Below are 12,106 nucleotides of genomic sequence, written 5' to 3'. Positions count from 1 at the left end.
GATGTCTGCATTTCCTGTTAGAGTGCCAGGGATGGAGTCCCGCCTCTGCTTTCAGCCGGCTTCCTGCAGACGTGCACGTGGGAGGCAGCAGGTGATGCCGCCCACGCAGGAGGCCTGCATTAAGTTCTGGCTCCTGCTTTCATCCTGGCCTAGCCCTGGCTGTTGCAGGCATTTGAGGAGCGAATCAGTGAATGGAAGCACTCTCTCTTTCTCTCTCTCTCTCCCTTTCTTTCTCTCTCTGCTGCTTTGCCATTCAAATACATGCAAATAAATAAATAAACTTTAAAAACAGGTATGCTTGTGTTTTGGATAGTATTGGGTTAAGTAAAATACATTATTAAAATGACTTGTTTCCCTGTCCGTTTTTGATAGTTGCTAGGAAATACTGAATTATAGAGGAATTCCCGGTATGTCATCTCCATTTTACGGAGGTGGGGGGGTGGGAGGTGATGCAATGCAAAGCCGTGTGTGACCTGCGGCTCTGCCCCCGGGTTTGTGACAGATAAGACTCCAAAAGAGACCTTTCCCTGGCCCTGCTGCTGGATGAGGAGGAAACGCATGTGCGCATGTGCGGAGTCACCCTTACCCTTACTCTGAGTCTTGAGCAACTAGCACTACTATGTCCTGCCTTTGACGGTGGCCTTGGGATTGGTGCTGGGAGCCAGCGACATGGGGGCTGTGGCCTCTCCCAGGGAGAGGAGCAGCCTAGCTTGTGGGCGTCCAAGGAAACCTTCAGACCTCTGTAGCAGCTGCACCTGGAGCAGCACCCACGGGGTCAGAGAGGCCCCAGGGGGTTGGTTCTTTATAGCCAGCCCACCTCCTGGGCTCCCACCGCACAAAAGACCCTCGCTGGGGCACAGGGTCTGCCGCCTCCTGGAGGTGCTTTGGAGAGGAGCCTGTGCCCCTCACCCGGGCACAGACCCCGCACTGTGGCTCCTGGCCTGGGTCCCAGCCCTGCACGTGTCCCCTCGAGGTGCCCCCATGCTGCCCTAGGGAGGGCCTCTCTGGGAGCCTAGGAGCCGGGATCTTTCCCAGGAGGAGACTTTGCCCTGGATGAGGACCCAGGACCCAGTTGTGGGTCCCTTGAGGCCAACTTTGCCGGAGGCATTTGGGATCCAGCTGGGAAATCCCATTTGGATGTAATGGAGTCGAATGCTGGGCTGTGACTGTAGCATAAGCAGGCACTGGGTTTTAAATTTAACAAATGAATTAAGGGAACAAGTTTAAAGGGTGAGGTTTCTTGGCAGCCTTGGGATCATTACTACAAAACCAGCTCCTATTGTCCAAGTCCTCTGCAGTGCCAGGCCTGTGGCCACCATCCCTGGGAGAGGCCGGACAAGGTCTTCAGTGTGGCCATTGGCACTGAAGCCATTTTACCAACTCCGGGTGGCCACCACCGTAGCCATCCCTCCCTCCCTTGGGCCCGGTTGCTCTGGTGTAAAGTCGGAGTTTGCAGACAGATCCAAGTTTGAATCCAGTTCTGCCCCACTTGCCTGCTCACCCTCCCTGAGCCTCATCATCCTAATCTGTAAAATGGGAGCAATGACAGCTCTGGAGAGCTGGCCATCTGCCCCAGGCCCTTTGCCTCAATGGGCACCTTTCCCACGTGGGGTCACTGCTGCCACTGCTGCCTGCCCCCAAGCTGAGCAAACACTGTCCTTCAGACATGGCTCCTGAAACTCGAGGGATCAGATGGCCCCTAGGCCAGGCCCTGGGGGCCTGCAGGAGCACAGCTGTGCTGGGCCCTAGGTTGTTGGCACAGCCCTTGCTAAGGGGCCCTGTCCCTCCCAGCCTCCCTCTATGCCCACTCTGCGGAAGGTTCGCCCTGAGCACGGAGGCCAGAGGGGATTCAACAGAGGGGAATCAACATTCCCCCCTTCACTGCCTCCCTGAGCTCAAAGCCAGGGGTCCAAGGCCCACAGATTCCCTAGAGTTCTACGGCCAGGGAGTGCCCAGGTACAGAGACAACAGCGGGAACTGTGCTCTGGGGAGCAGATGACAGGTGCCACAGCCCCTCCTAGCCCTTGCCCATCTCCCCACCCCCACCTCGGGGCCCCTTCCTCTTTCACAGCGGGGCTCAAACATTCTCACCCCAGTTCCCCCCCCCCCTTCCTCAGCCCCCTGGGCATCCTGGCCACCAGGTGGCCTTGCCTCTGGGAGTCCTCTGAACTTGGGCTGTGATTACAGGGAAGCAAGAAAAATGCATAGGGCACACACTTAAGGAGGCCGAGGGTCAGGGCCTAAAAGTATGTGCCTCCTTAAATTTTTCTTCCAGAGCCCTACAACCGCTTTGTGTCCAAGTGGTCAGCCATTCCCCAGGGTCCTCGGTCCTTGTGGAGGCCCCACTCTCTGCCCAGGTACACGCCCTGGACTCCTGTCACATGGACAGCCAAATGCCATCGCCTGGGTCCCACCTGCTAAATCTCTCTCACCCAGCCCCCTGCCCCCACCTCCACCTCCTTGTCCCCTCCCTCCTAGACACTGGCCATCACTTCCTCTTCTTTGCACTCCCGTCTGCCCACCCACACTGCACAAGGATCTTCCCCATTCACACACCTGGCCCTGCCCCCTCTCTCTATAAACCCTCGATGGCTCCCCACTAGCCTGGGAGAGAGCCCCAGACCCCACCTCTGGGATCCAGCAGCCCCACCATCCTCTGCAGCTCTGTGACCACACTGGGCTCTTCCTCACCTCTGAGCCTGCACACCTGCTTTCCCCCGCCTCAAACATCTGTTCTCTCTGTCTCAGAATTTCATTGCTTTCTTCTTCTTCTTTTTAAAAACATTTTAAAATTTGTTTCAAAGGCAGATTGGCAGAGAGAGAGAGAGAGAGAGGTGGGTATCTTTCATCCACTTGTTCACTCCCCAAACATCTATAAGAGCAGGAGCTGGGCCAGACCAAAGCCAGAAGCCCAGAACTCTATCCGGGTCTCCCATATGGGTGTCAGGGCCCCAAGCACTTGGGCCATCTTCCGCTGCTTGCCGAGGCCCATTAGCAGGGAGCTGGATCAGAAGCAGAGCAGCCAAGACTCCATTTTGAAATGGGATGTCCTGCATTGCAAGCTTAACCCACTGCACCACACTGCAGGCCCCAGAATTTCATTTCTCACCACACGGTAGGCTCCCCCTTTCTGCTGCTCATATAGCCCCTGCCCTGCCCCTTGCGTAACCCTCACTTGCCCAGGACACGGTACGCTTGACCCACCACTTGCGGCTCCTTGATAAAGCACAGACGCACATTAGCACTGGTGCATGGGTCTAGGAATTTATTGATGAACTCATGGATGGATGGTCAGGTCGGTGGCTTTGGTGGCTGGGTGGGGACGAAGGGTGATAGTACATAAGCTGTAGCCAGGGCTGCCTGTGGCAGCAGGTGCCTGGAGAGAGAAGGCCACCTCGCCTCCGGCAGGCGGGGTACTGACTGCAATGGCCCGGCAGTGAGGTGCGTGTAATGGCGGAGCCTGCAGAAGAGGTAATGGCGAGAGGGCAGCTCTGCCCGCCTCTGGTTATTGCTTGAGTCTGGCAGTGCCCACTGCCTGCCTCAGGGCGCTCGGTCTCGTGTGTCACAGTGTGGGCTCGGGCTGGGGCTGTTGCCACCGCCAGCGCGGAGGACAAGAGGAGCTTCCAGGGGCCTTGGGGTCTTGGAGAGCAGAGGTAGCCCCGGACTTGGGCCCTGTTCAGCTCCTGTCCTTCCGGTCCCCGGGGCAGCTGAAGGGCCCCCCACCCCCGTCTGGAGGGGCCCACCCGGAAGGCTCCCGGGCTGGCGGACGGAGTCCACGGCACTCCCCAAGCAGGGAGACTCGCGTGGTTTGGTGTCTGCTGATGTGGAAGCCCTTGGGAAGATGGTGCCCTCGTGGCCGGCTGGGCAGGTGGGCAGCTCAGGCCCGGAAGGAGGCCTTGACCACACGGCCCCTGAGTGGCTGTGGCGGCCGGAAGTTGTTCACCATGTGGACCCTCTCATCGTCCTCCGAGGTAAAAAGGAGGCTCCGGAACTTCTCCATCTTGAGAAGGCAGAAGGGGTGCTCAGGGAAGAAGGGGGCGCTGTGGTACCCCGTGACCCCAGGCTCACGCTCTGGCACGTTCTGTCCAACTAGTTCTACCCCTCCATCCTCCCGCTCCATCCTCTTCTGGCTCCAACCCTGTGCAGCTGAGGCCTCTCACACAGACACCTGCCCCAGTTTCCGGCATCTTCCTCCCAGCCTGTGTCTAGGTCCTTACGACCAGAAATCAAGCTAACTCCCAGCCAAGTCCATCTGTTTATCGGCAGGAGACGGAGGCCTCGTGGCTGGGACCCCAGGCTGGTGGGTTGCTGGGAGCAGGGAGAGTTGCCCGGCTGGGAAGGGCCCTGAGTACTGTACCCCTGTCCGGGGGTCCCAGGGGGACTCACCTGCCTCTCAGAGATGCTGATGGGCTCCCGGAGCACAATCCAGGTGACACTCTCGCTGAGCGGGGGTGTGGTCAGGGAGCCTGGGTAGGTCCAGTAGTGCCGGCTGGAGGGCAGGAGGCACTTGGGGTTGAAGCAACTGAACTGGGCCTTGGTGCCCTGGGGCGGGGGAACCAGCAATCAGCAGGGACCTCTCAGCAGCAGCTTCCCCACCTGCTTCTGTCAGCAGGATTCTGGTGTCTCCTTGACCCACTGATGCAAATTGCGGGCAAATGTCCGTGATCCCAGGCGCCATCTCCCCACCTGGGCTCAGCTCTCTGTGCACACCTGCTTGTGTGTAAAAGCTGTGGCTTCCTGGAGCTCTTTGGCCACCATGATGTCTCTCGGGCCATCAGCTGCTTGCAGTGGTGCCACCTGTCCCACCACATCAATGTCAAGCACCTTATCCAGCCTTGACCCAACTGGGTGCACGCTGGGCACCCAAAGGGGCTGCTGACACTGACGAAGAGGAGGCGGGTGCAGGTTCACGCAGGAGCTGACCCTCACCCATGGCCTAAGCATGGGCTTGCTGCCAGAACCAAGGAGTGGATGGACCCATTCTGGGACTCCGCCTCTTCCCCCCATCCCATCAGACTTCAGTGGATCCAGGGCAGGGACCCCCGCTAAGTCTCACCTTGAACCGAACCATGTAGAGCGCATCTGTCAGGCGGTTCATGCTGGGGTGCTCATTCCCCGTCTGTAAGGGAGAGGGTGGTGTGAGCCCTGCATCCACTTGTCCCAGAACCTGGGGGGATGGGGCTCCAGGGGACCCATCGCTCACCTCCAAGAAAACACCAACCACAGCGAGGCCATCCGGGGCTGAGGCTGCCTCCCCAAAAGTGCTGTACTTCCTGGCGTTCCAGTGCACCAGGTGCAGCTGCAGGGGCACAGGGGCCAGGCTGAGCCCGTGCTCAGCGCCTCCGAGAGGCAGTGGGAGCTCTGAGCCAGGCCTTCTTCACTCCCTCTCCTGGAGGAAGGACCTCTAACGTCCAAGGCTTGGGACACTGGAGGCCCAGAGGCACCCACCCAGCTCTGTGCCCACCCTTCCGGGAGTCCCAGGAGACCCAGAGGGCACTCTGGCTGAGGCCCTGCCCTCACATGAACCGGCTTTGAATTATAGATGACAGCAGTCTAGGGTGATACCTTCTTCCCCCCTCCCCCCAGGAAGCAAGGAAGTAGCACCTGCAGTTGGGTTCAAAGAGTAAGGAGAGGGTTCGCAAATGGGAGCCTGGAGGAGAGGCCTTCCTGGTGGAGAGAACAGCTCGGGAGAAGCGGCCAGGCTCAGCTCTTGAAAGCGGCTGCAGGGCGTGGGGGGCTCAAGAGGAAGACCCTGTGCAGACTGGGGGGTCTCCCAAAGGCCCCTGGGTGCTCCCCTCCTTTCCGGGGCCCTGCACCAGGCACCCCTAGCCCCTGGGCCCTCACCTCGCTGGGGAACGACTTGCCGTCCACGGTGTGCTCCGAGCCTGCATCGCGCCTCTTGCCCCAGTGGAAGTGGAACTGCTTGAGGCGGTAGGGCCCTTCCAGGGGGCCCCCCGTCACCACTGCGGGCAGAAGTGGGTGCATAGCAGTTGGCTGAAAGGACTCTCACGGCTCAGTGTGGCAGCCCAGGGTGGGGATGTATTTTCCATTTGGAAAGTTGGGTGGGCTGCCTGGGCTGGGGTCAGCCCCCATGAGCCCCCTAGGTCCTTAAGCTGGGCCAGGGCAGACAATGGGACAACCTGCGGGTGACCGAGGGGTCTGGGTCTGACGGAGTCGAGGTCTCCCTCTGGCCACTCCCCCCATGGTTGCCAGCCTCCCCAGGGAAGCTGGGCCCTCCTGCCTCTGCAGCCCTTGTCCCTTCTAACCTGGGGCCTCGGCATCCGGAGCAATGTCTCAGGGCTGCATGGGAGGATTATTTTGCTTAGTTATCACAGTAGCTCATGAGCGACAGAGCCTGCTCCCCTCTCTATTTTTTAAAGGAGGAAACTGAGGCACAGAGAGGGCAAGGCATTTGCCCAACGTCACATAGCAAGGCCCTGAGCTAGGGTATGGGCCAGCATCTCCTATATCCAGAGCCCAGGCTCCCCATCAGCTGGCCATGCTGCCTCCTGGGTCACCCCAGAGAAGGTCAGCTCCTGAGGATCCCCACCCTACAGGCCAGGCTCAGGTGCCTCCAGGGCCATGTGCCCCCTACAAATGGCCTCTTGGGGGGCGGTGCCTCTTGTACTGGTTTTGTGACTTTCTCACCTTGATACCCAGCGAGCCGCAGCCACACAAAGGCCTCCTAGCACTGATAGAATTTCCAGCTGAAAGGGATCTGGCAGTGGCGGCAGCCCTGGCCGGGACGGAAAGTGAGCCCCCGGATCAGGTGGCCGCCCAGGCTTACAGTTCCACAAGGCCCTGGCGAGGGTGCCCAGGGCAGGGCCTTGGCCCTCTGCAGGCCACTTGGGAGGGGGAGGACAGGACAGTCCAGAGGCCCTCCTCGCTGTCCTGCTGTATCTGAGAGCAGGCCTCCCCAGGGCATTGGTGAGGCGGACAAGGGAGTCTGAGGGTGGTGGCTGTGGGCGGGGCACCAACCAGGCTACCTCATTCCCAGGGGGCAGGGACAGCCTGGCCTGAAGGCTGAGCTCTCTGGCAGGCCTCTGGGCGGGCCCACTCCCCTGAGCATGCACCATTTGGGACCTCACACTGTGGTCTCCCAGAGAGGGAACCCCTTCTCCAACCCCTTGAGCTTGGTCCCTTCGCCTCTGTCCTGTCCTGACCAGGGAGGGCTCTGCCAGTCATTGTGTGTCTGGGTCTCAGAGGGCATCAATCTGTTTGACCTCCAGAGCAACGCACAGTGGGTGAGTGGCAGAGCCCGGCTGTCTCACCCCTCCTTCCTCCAGCGCCCTGACCCCTGCAGCTGGGCGTTAGCAGGGATGGAGCCCCAGCCCAGGCCTGACTGTGAGACCTGGATCGGTGATCCACAGGCACCATCCTGAGTTCTCCCTGCACCGCATCCCCCCCCCCCCCCAGCTCGGCAGCCTTCACTGAACCCGCAGAGCCCCCGTGGAAGCAGTTACAAGGAACGGGCACACAAAACTTATTAATCTGCCGCTGAGGGTCATCCAGAGCCCCGTGTCCCTCCTCAAAGCTCTGCACGAGAGGCTTTTCCTAGAATTCGGTGCCAGGAAATGCTCTCTCTACCCTGACAATGTGCTAGACTTCCTCCTGCAGCCGGAACTGTAACTGATCCTTTCCCCCTTTTTTCCTAGCCTGCCAGGGAGCTCAGAACTCTTTATTTGAAAGGTACATCTTCCTTCCTCTCCTCTGCCTTTTGATTTTCTTTTTGAAACTCTCAGTCTCTTGAGCGTTTTCTGGGAGGGGCAAAGAAGCAATCACTTCCCCACCTGAGAAAGTAGCAGGTTGCCTCCTTGTCCCACTCTACCCTGTTCCCTGCAAAGGCCCAGCTGTAAAATCCCTTACTACAAACAGGTCTTCAAAGAAGGAGGTACCTTTCTCTGAAAGGAGGAGAGAACCTCCACTTTGACTATGACCTTGTCTAAATAGGATAAGAGTCGGTGAACTCAAAAGGCTTCCATAGCCTTGGAAACTCATGACTGGAGCACAGGGAGATTACTGATGCCATAAACAGGAGTGTCAATTTGTAAAGTCAACAACAGGAGTCACTGTGCACTTACTCCTCATGTAGGATCTCTGTCCTTAATGTGCTGTACATTGAGATTTAATGCTATAACGAGTACTCAAACAGTATATTTCACTTTGTGTTTCTATGTGGGTGTAAACTGTTGAATGTTTACTTAATGTATACTAAACTGATCTTCTGTATATATAGAAAATTGAAAATGAATCTTGATAAGAATGGAAGGGGAAAGAGAGTGGGAAGGAGGAGGGTTGCGGGTCGGGGGGAAGTCATCGGTGGGGTGGGGGATGCCAGTGTAGTCCGTAAGCTATACTTTGGAAATCTATATTCATTAAATAAAAGTTAAAAAAAAATCCCTTACTACAGAGCACCCCTGAGGCCACTGTCTAGAAATTTATGATGAAAGAACCTGGACTCTAGCCCCAGGGCACTTCCACGAGTTCCCAACAGCCTATCTCTGGCACAAGATGCCTGGGACCTTGAGGGCGCGGGTGAGTTGGAAAGAGAAATCTCTGCCCTGCCTGCTCATCAGGCCTCAGTCTGTCCATCTGAGAGGTGGGTCCTTAAGAGGGGTAAATGAGCGCCCCTTAGACCTTTGCTCCGTTTGATGGGTAAGGGGACCAAGGCCAATGAGAGATGGAGCTTTTCTTCCCCATCACGGCATGCAGCCCCTTCTGAAACTCCCCAACTAGGGCCCTAGCAGGGACAGGCACCAGGCTTTGGCGGGGGCCACTCACCGGTTCGGTCGTCGCTGTCATTGAAGTCCACTTGGACAGAGTGGCCGTTATTGGCAATACTGAGGGACGTGCAGGCCTCATAGGAGAGCTCCAGCGGCTGCAGGCCGGGTGAGTATACAGCCTGGCTGGAGACGATGTTGATGGGGGACTGGCGGTCTCCCTGGGCAATGGGATACAGCTTGTGCCAATGCGAGGGGCCTGCAGTAGGGAGAGGCAAGGACTCAGGCCAGCCGGAGTCGCAGGCCTGCAGGCGGAGGACCCCTGGGACGTTGTCTCCCTGGTGTCCGCTCAGAGGGCAGCCTCGCTTCGGAGCTGCACCTCCTGGAGTTCCAATCCAAGCTCTGCCGCTTCCCCTCTCGGCCTCTGTTTCTTTGTCTGTGAAATGGCCTTGCTAAAACTCACCTCCCAGTGCTGGCAGGAGACCCAGAGAGGCAATGCATGGCAGGGAACGTAACACAGCAACCAGGCTTAGGGAGGGAGGGTCTCCTCAGTGCCAACCTCCCAACACACACTCAGGGAGGCCCCCAGGTATCGAAAATCTCTGCCCTGACCCTAGGGTGTGTGTAGCCTCTTCCTGCACCTTGGGAATTAGAAACCAGCACCATGCCCATTTCACAGACGAAGGACCTGTGGGCACACCATGCACATGTGCAAATGAACACACACACACACACACTTTGCACTGGTTTAAACACATGGTATTTGCTTGTGTTCCCCCCCCCCCCCCCCCGCTGCCATCCTCAGGCATGTGCGTACAAGTGCACAGAGATCTTCCATGGGCACAAACATGTGCATGGTGACCTGGGCTCACCAGGCCCCCAGCGGCCAGGCGCAGAACATGCATGTGTCCGAGCATACGCAGCCCTGCTGACTACACCTGACACACATGTATGCCCTCTCACACCCAAAGGCCCCCCTTTGGAATCCCAAGTTTGCATGAAGGGGCCACAGTAGAACACATACCCATGTTCTCTCTCTCTCTCTCTCTCTCTCTCTCTCTCTCTCTCTCACACACACACACACACACACACACACCTGCATGTACACCCACGGGCACCCACCACCTGCCTCCCAGAGGCTCCATCTGCAGCCGAGAGGCTCAGCATCTCCCCGGGGAACATCCTGAGATGCTGCCTATTTTTAGAGCCACTGCCGGCTGGTGCTTCTACCCCTTTTTGGCTTCTTAAGTTTTCCCGAGAAAACAGCAGCAGGTGCCGACAGAGCTGTGTCCCCAGTGGATGACTCAGAATCGCGGCCCGGCCCCACTGGGTTATTTTTGAAGTCCTGTGAGTGCTGCTGCATGCCGCCACCTCTGTCCTCTGTCTGTCCCTTCCTCATTGCCCCTAGCCTAGGTGACCCAGGTCTGGCGGGGGCAGGGGCAGCTGCTGGAGGGTAGCAGGCAGCGCACTGGATGCTCGGAGCTGGTGGGCGGGACAAGGGGGACTCTGGGCCCGGGGTAAGCTCCCAAAAGTGGGTTGGGTGCTGGAGCAGGGGGGAAGATGGAAATATGGGTGCTGTCAGCCCGCCCCTTCTCTCCTCTGCCTCTGCCTCTGTTCTTCCCTGGTGCCTTTTCCTGAGTGCCTCTTTCCGGCTTTTGCAAGTCCAGCTCCAGGACCCCCTCACCCCAACTCCTTTGTCCTTGGGGTCCTGGGAAAGGCCAGAGACTCCACAGCACCTCCCTGACTTCTTCTGCTCCATTGCAACTTCCTGGGCCCCTAGACCGCCCTCCAGGACCCCTGCCCCAGCACAAAGTTGCAGTCTCTCACTGGAGAAGTGGGGCTGGGGGGCTGTTCCTCCCACCAGCACTTCCTCTTCTCCCCACCCCCACCTGCCCTGCCCTGAGTCCTCCCAACAGCCTGGATCTTGGGTCCCCAGTGTTCATCTCAGGGAGATGGGGAAGCCCTTACCCATCACCCCACCCTGCTGGATAAGAAACAGCCCCCAAGGGGTCTGACCTGCGCCAGACCCACACTCAAGCCATCAGGCTCTCACCTTCTGCCTTTTCTCGCTTCCCCTGAATCCTCGGGAAACTGAGGCAGAATGGAGGCGCTCTCTTCTCGGTGGGTCCAGGAAGCTGGTGAGGGTCACAGCTCCCCCACCTCACACCCGAGTGAGCGCAACCCCCGGCTCCTTGAAGATACTCAGCCCCGTGCGTGCGCCCTCAGACACTCCCTTTCTTCTCTTCCCAGCGCACACAGCAGCTCGGACACTTCTGCGAGGGAACTCCCGGGGACCCCGCGCCCTTGCCCACGCGGAGCCCAGCTCCCCGGAGATCCCGCACACACGCCGTGCGCGCTCCCCGCACAGACATTCGCGCACCCGACTCCACCGACCCCCCCCCCACACACACACACACGCCAACACCGGCCGCCGCTGCCCTGGGCCCCCTCCACGCGCTGCGCACGCCTCGGGTGAGTGAGTGTCGGGACCCGGGACCAAGCGACCTCGGCAGTTAAGGGCTGCGCGGAGGAAGCGGCAGGACGCGTTCCGTCGCCGGATCCCCGCTGGCCGTGGGGCCCGCCTGGGCGCAGCGCAGAGTTTGCACTGGGCGCAGGGGAACCAGGACTGCAGCCAGGCAGGGGGGCCAGGTTCCGGGCGCCGGACGGGAGAGGGGTTCCAGTCTCGCCGGGTGCGTGGAGGGCTGAGGGTTCGGGAAACCCGGCTGGGCGCTGGTCCAGTTGGGCAGGGGCCGGCCCGGTTCTGCGCCTACCGTCGTCCTGGCCGTAGCCCCAGCCGTGGTGGCCGGTCATACCGCTGCTGTCCCCGCAGCCGTGCACCTGTCCGCTCGGCTCGGTCCGCTGGCGAGGGCTGCGGCTCAGGCCCCGCTCGCTGCAGCGGAGCAGCCTCTTAAAGCGGCGGCGGGCGGGAGGAGCGGTTCCCGGGGAACCCGCCCCCCGCCCCCCAGCAGGGCGAGAGAGGCCGGCCCTGCCCCGCCCCCCGTCCATCTACAGGTCCGTCGAGCCCCAAGTCCAGTTGCCCGGGGTCCGGTGAAGCTAAACCTCTCCTGGCATCTCCCTGCCCCGCCTGGGTCGGATGACTCTCCCTCCTTTCCCTCGGCACGTGTGCGGCTCCTGCGATCCAGGACCCACTCAGGCTGAGGGCTGCCCTGCTTCCCAGTTTCCCCACATCGCATCCCCCTCCCAGGCTAGTCCCAGAGCCATCAGTGCCACCACGGGGGACCGAGCTCTGGGTCCTGAGTCCTCCGGAGTTGGAAGTCCCCTTTAAACCACGAACTGCCCTGACCATCAGGGGTGCAGAGCTGGAGCTGTGGCAGGTGCTGGGCCAAGCTTGGGGGTCTTGCCTGGGGGTCTGTGCTCTCCACTGC

General features: G+C 59.7%; 1 protein-coding gene across 1 annotated transcript; it reads right to left on the bottom strand.

Annotated features, from left to right (window-relative positions):
- Positions 1–3,250: 3,250 nt before the first annotated feature.
- On the bottom strand, positions 3,251–11,650 carry CA7 (carbonic anhydrase 7). Its single transcript, XM_008257396.5, has 7 exons — positions 11,492–11,650; positions 8,782–8,979; positions 5,845–5,963; positions 5,204–5,299; positions 5,057–5,119; positions 4,387–4,542; positions 3,251–4,000 (listed from the first exon to the last, which is right to left on the bottom strand). Exons 1-7 carry the CDS (start codon positions 11,529–11,531, stop codon positions 3,878–3,880), a joined length of 795 nt encoding a protein of 264 aa, XP_008255618.1. The 5' UTR covers positions 11,532–11,650; the 3' UTR covers positions 3,251–3,877.
- Positions 11,651–12,106: the final 456 nt, after the last annotated feature.

The sequence above is a fragment of the Oryctolagus cuniculus genome, chromosome 18, assembly GCF_051225735.1.
Source record: "Oryctolagus cuniculus isolate XC-2025 breed Fujian yellow rabbit chromosome 18, ASM5122573v1, whole genome shotgun sequence".
NCBI classification, from domain to species: Eukaryota; Metazoa; Chordata; class Mammalia; order Lagomorpha; family Leporidae; genus Oryctolagus; species Oryctolagus cuniculus.
The sequence above is the reverse complement of the archived record's forward strand: the minus strand, read 5'-3'. Positions and strand labels throughout refer to the sequence as shown.

Bases quoted from the DNA above. Each gene is read 5' to 3' on its own strand.
- CA7 (XM_008257396.5), bottom strand. From the start codon at position 11,531: ATGACCGGCCACCACGGCTGGGGCTACGGCCAGGACGACG. The intron at 8,980-11,491 runs GTAGGCGCAGAA...TCCCTACTGCAG, and splicing joins GGGCTACGGCCAGGACGACG to GCCCCTCGCATTGGCACAAG. The intron at 4,543-5,056 runs GTGAGACTTAGC...CCCCCGCCCCAG, and splicing joins TCTACATGGTTCGGTTCAAG to GGCACCAAGGCCCAGTTCAG.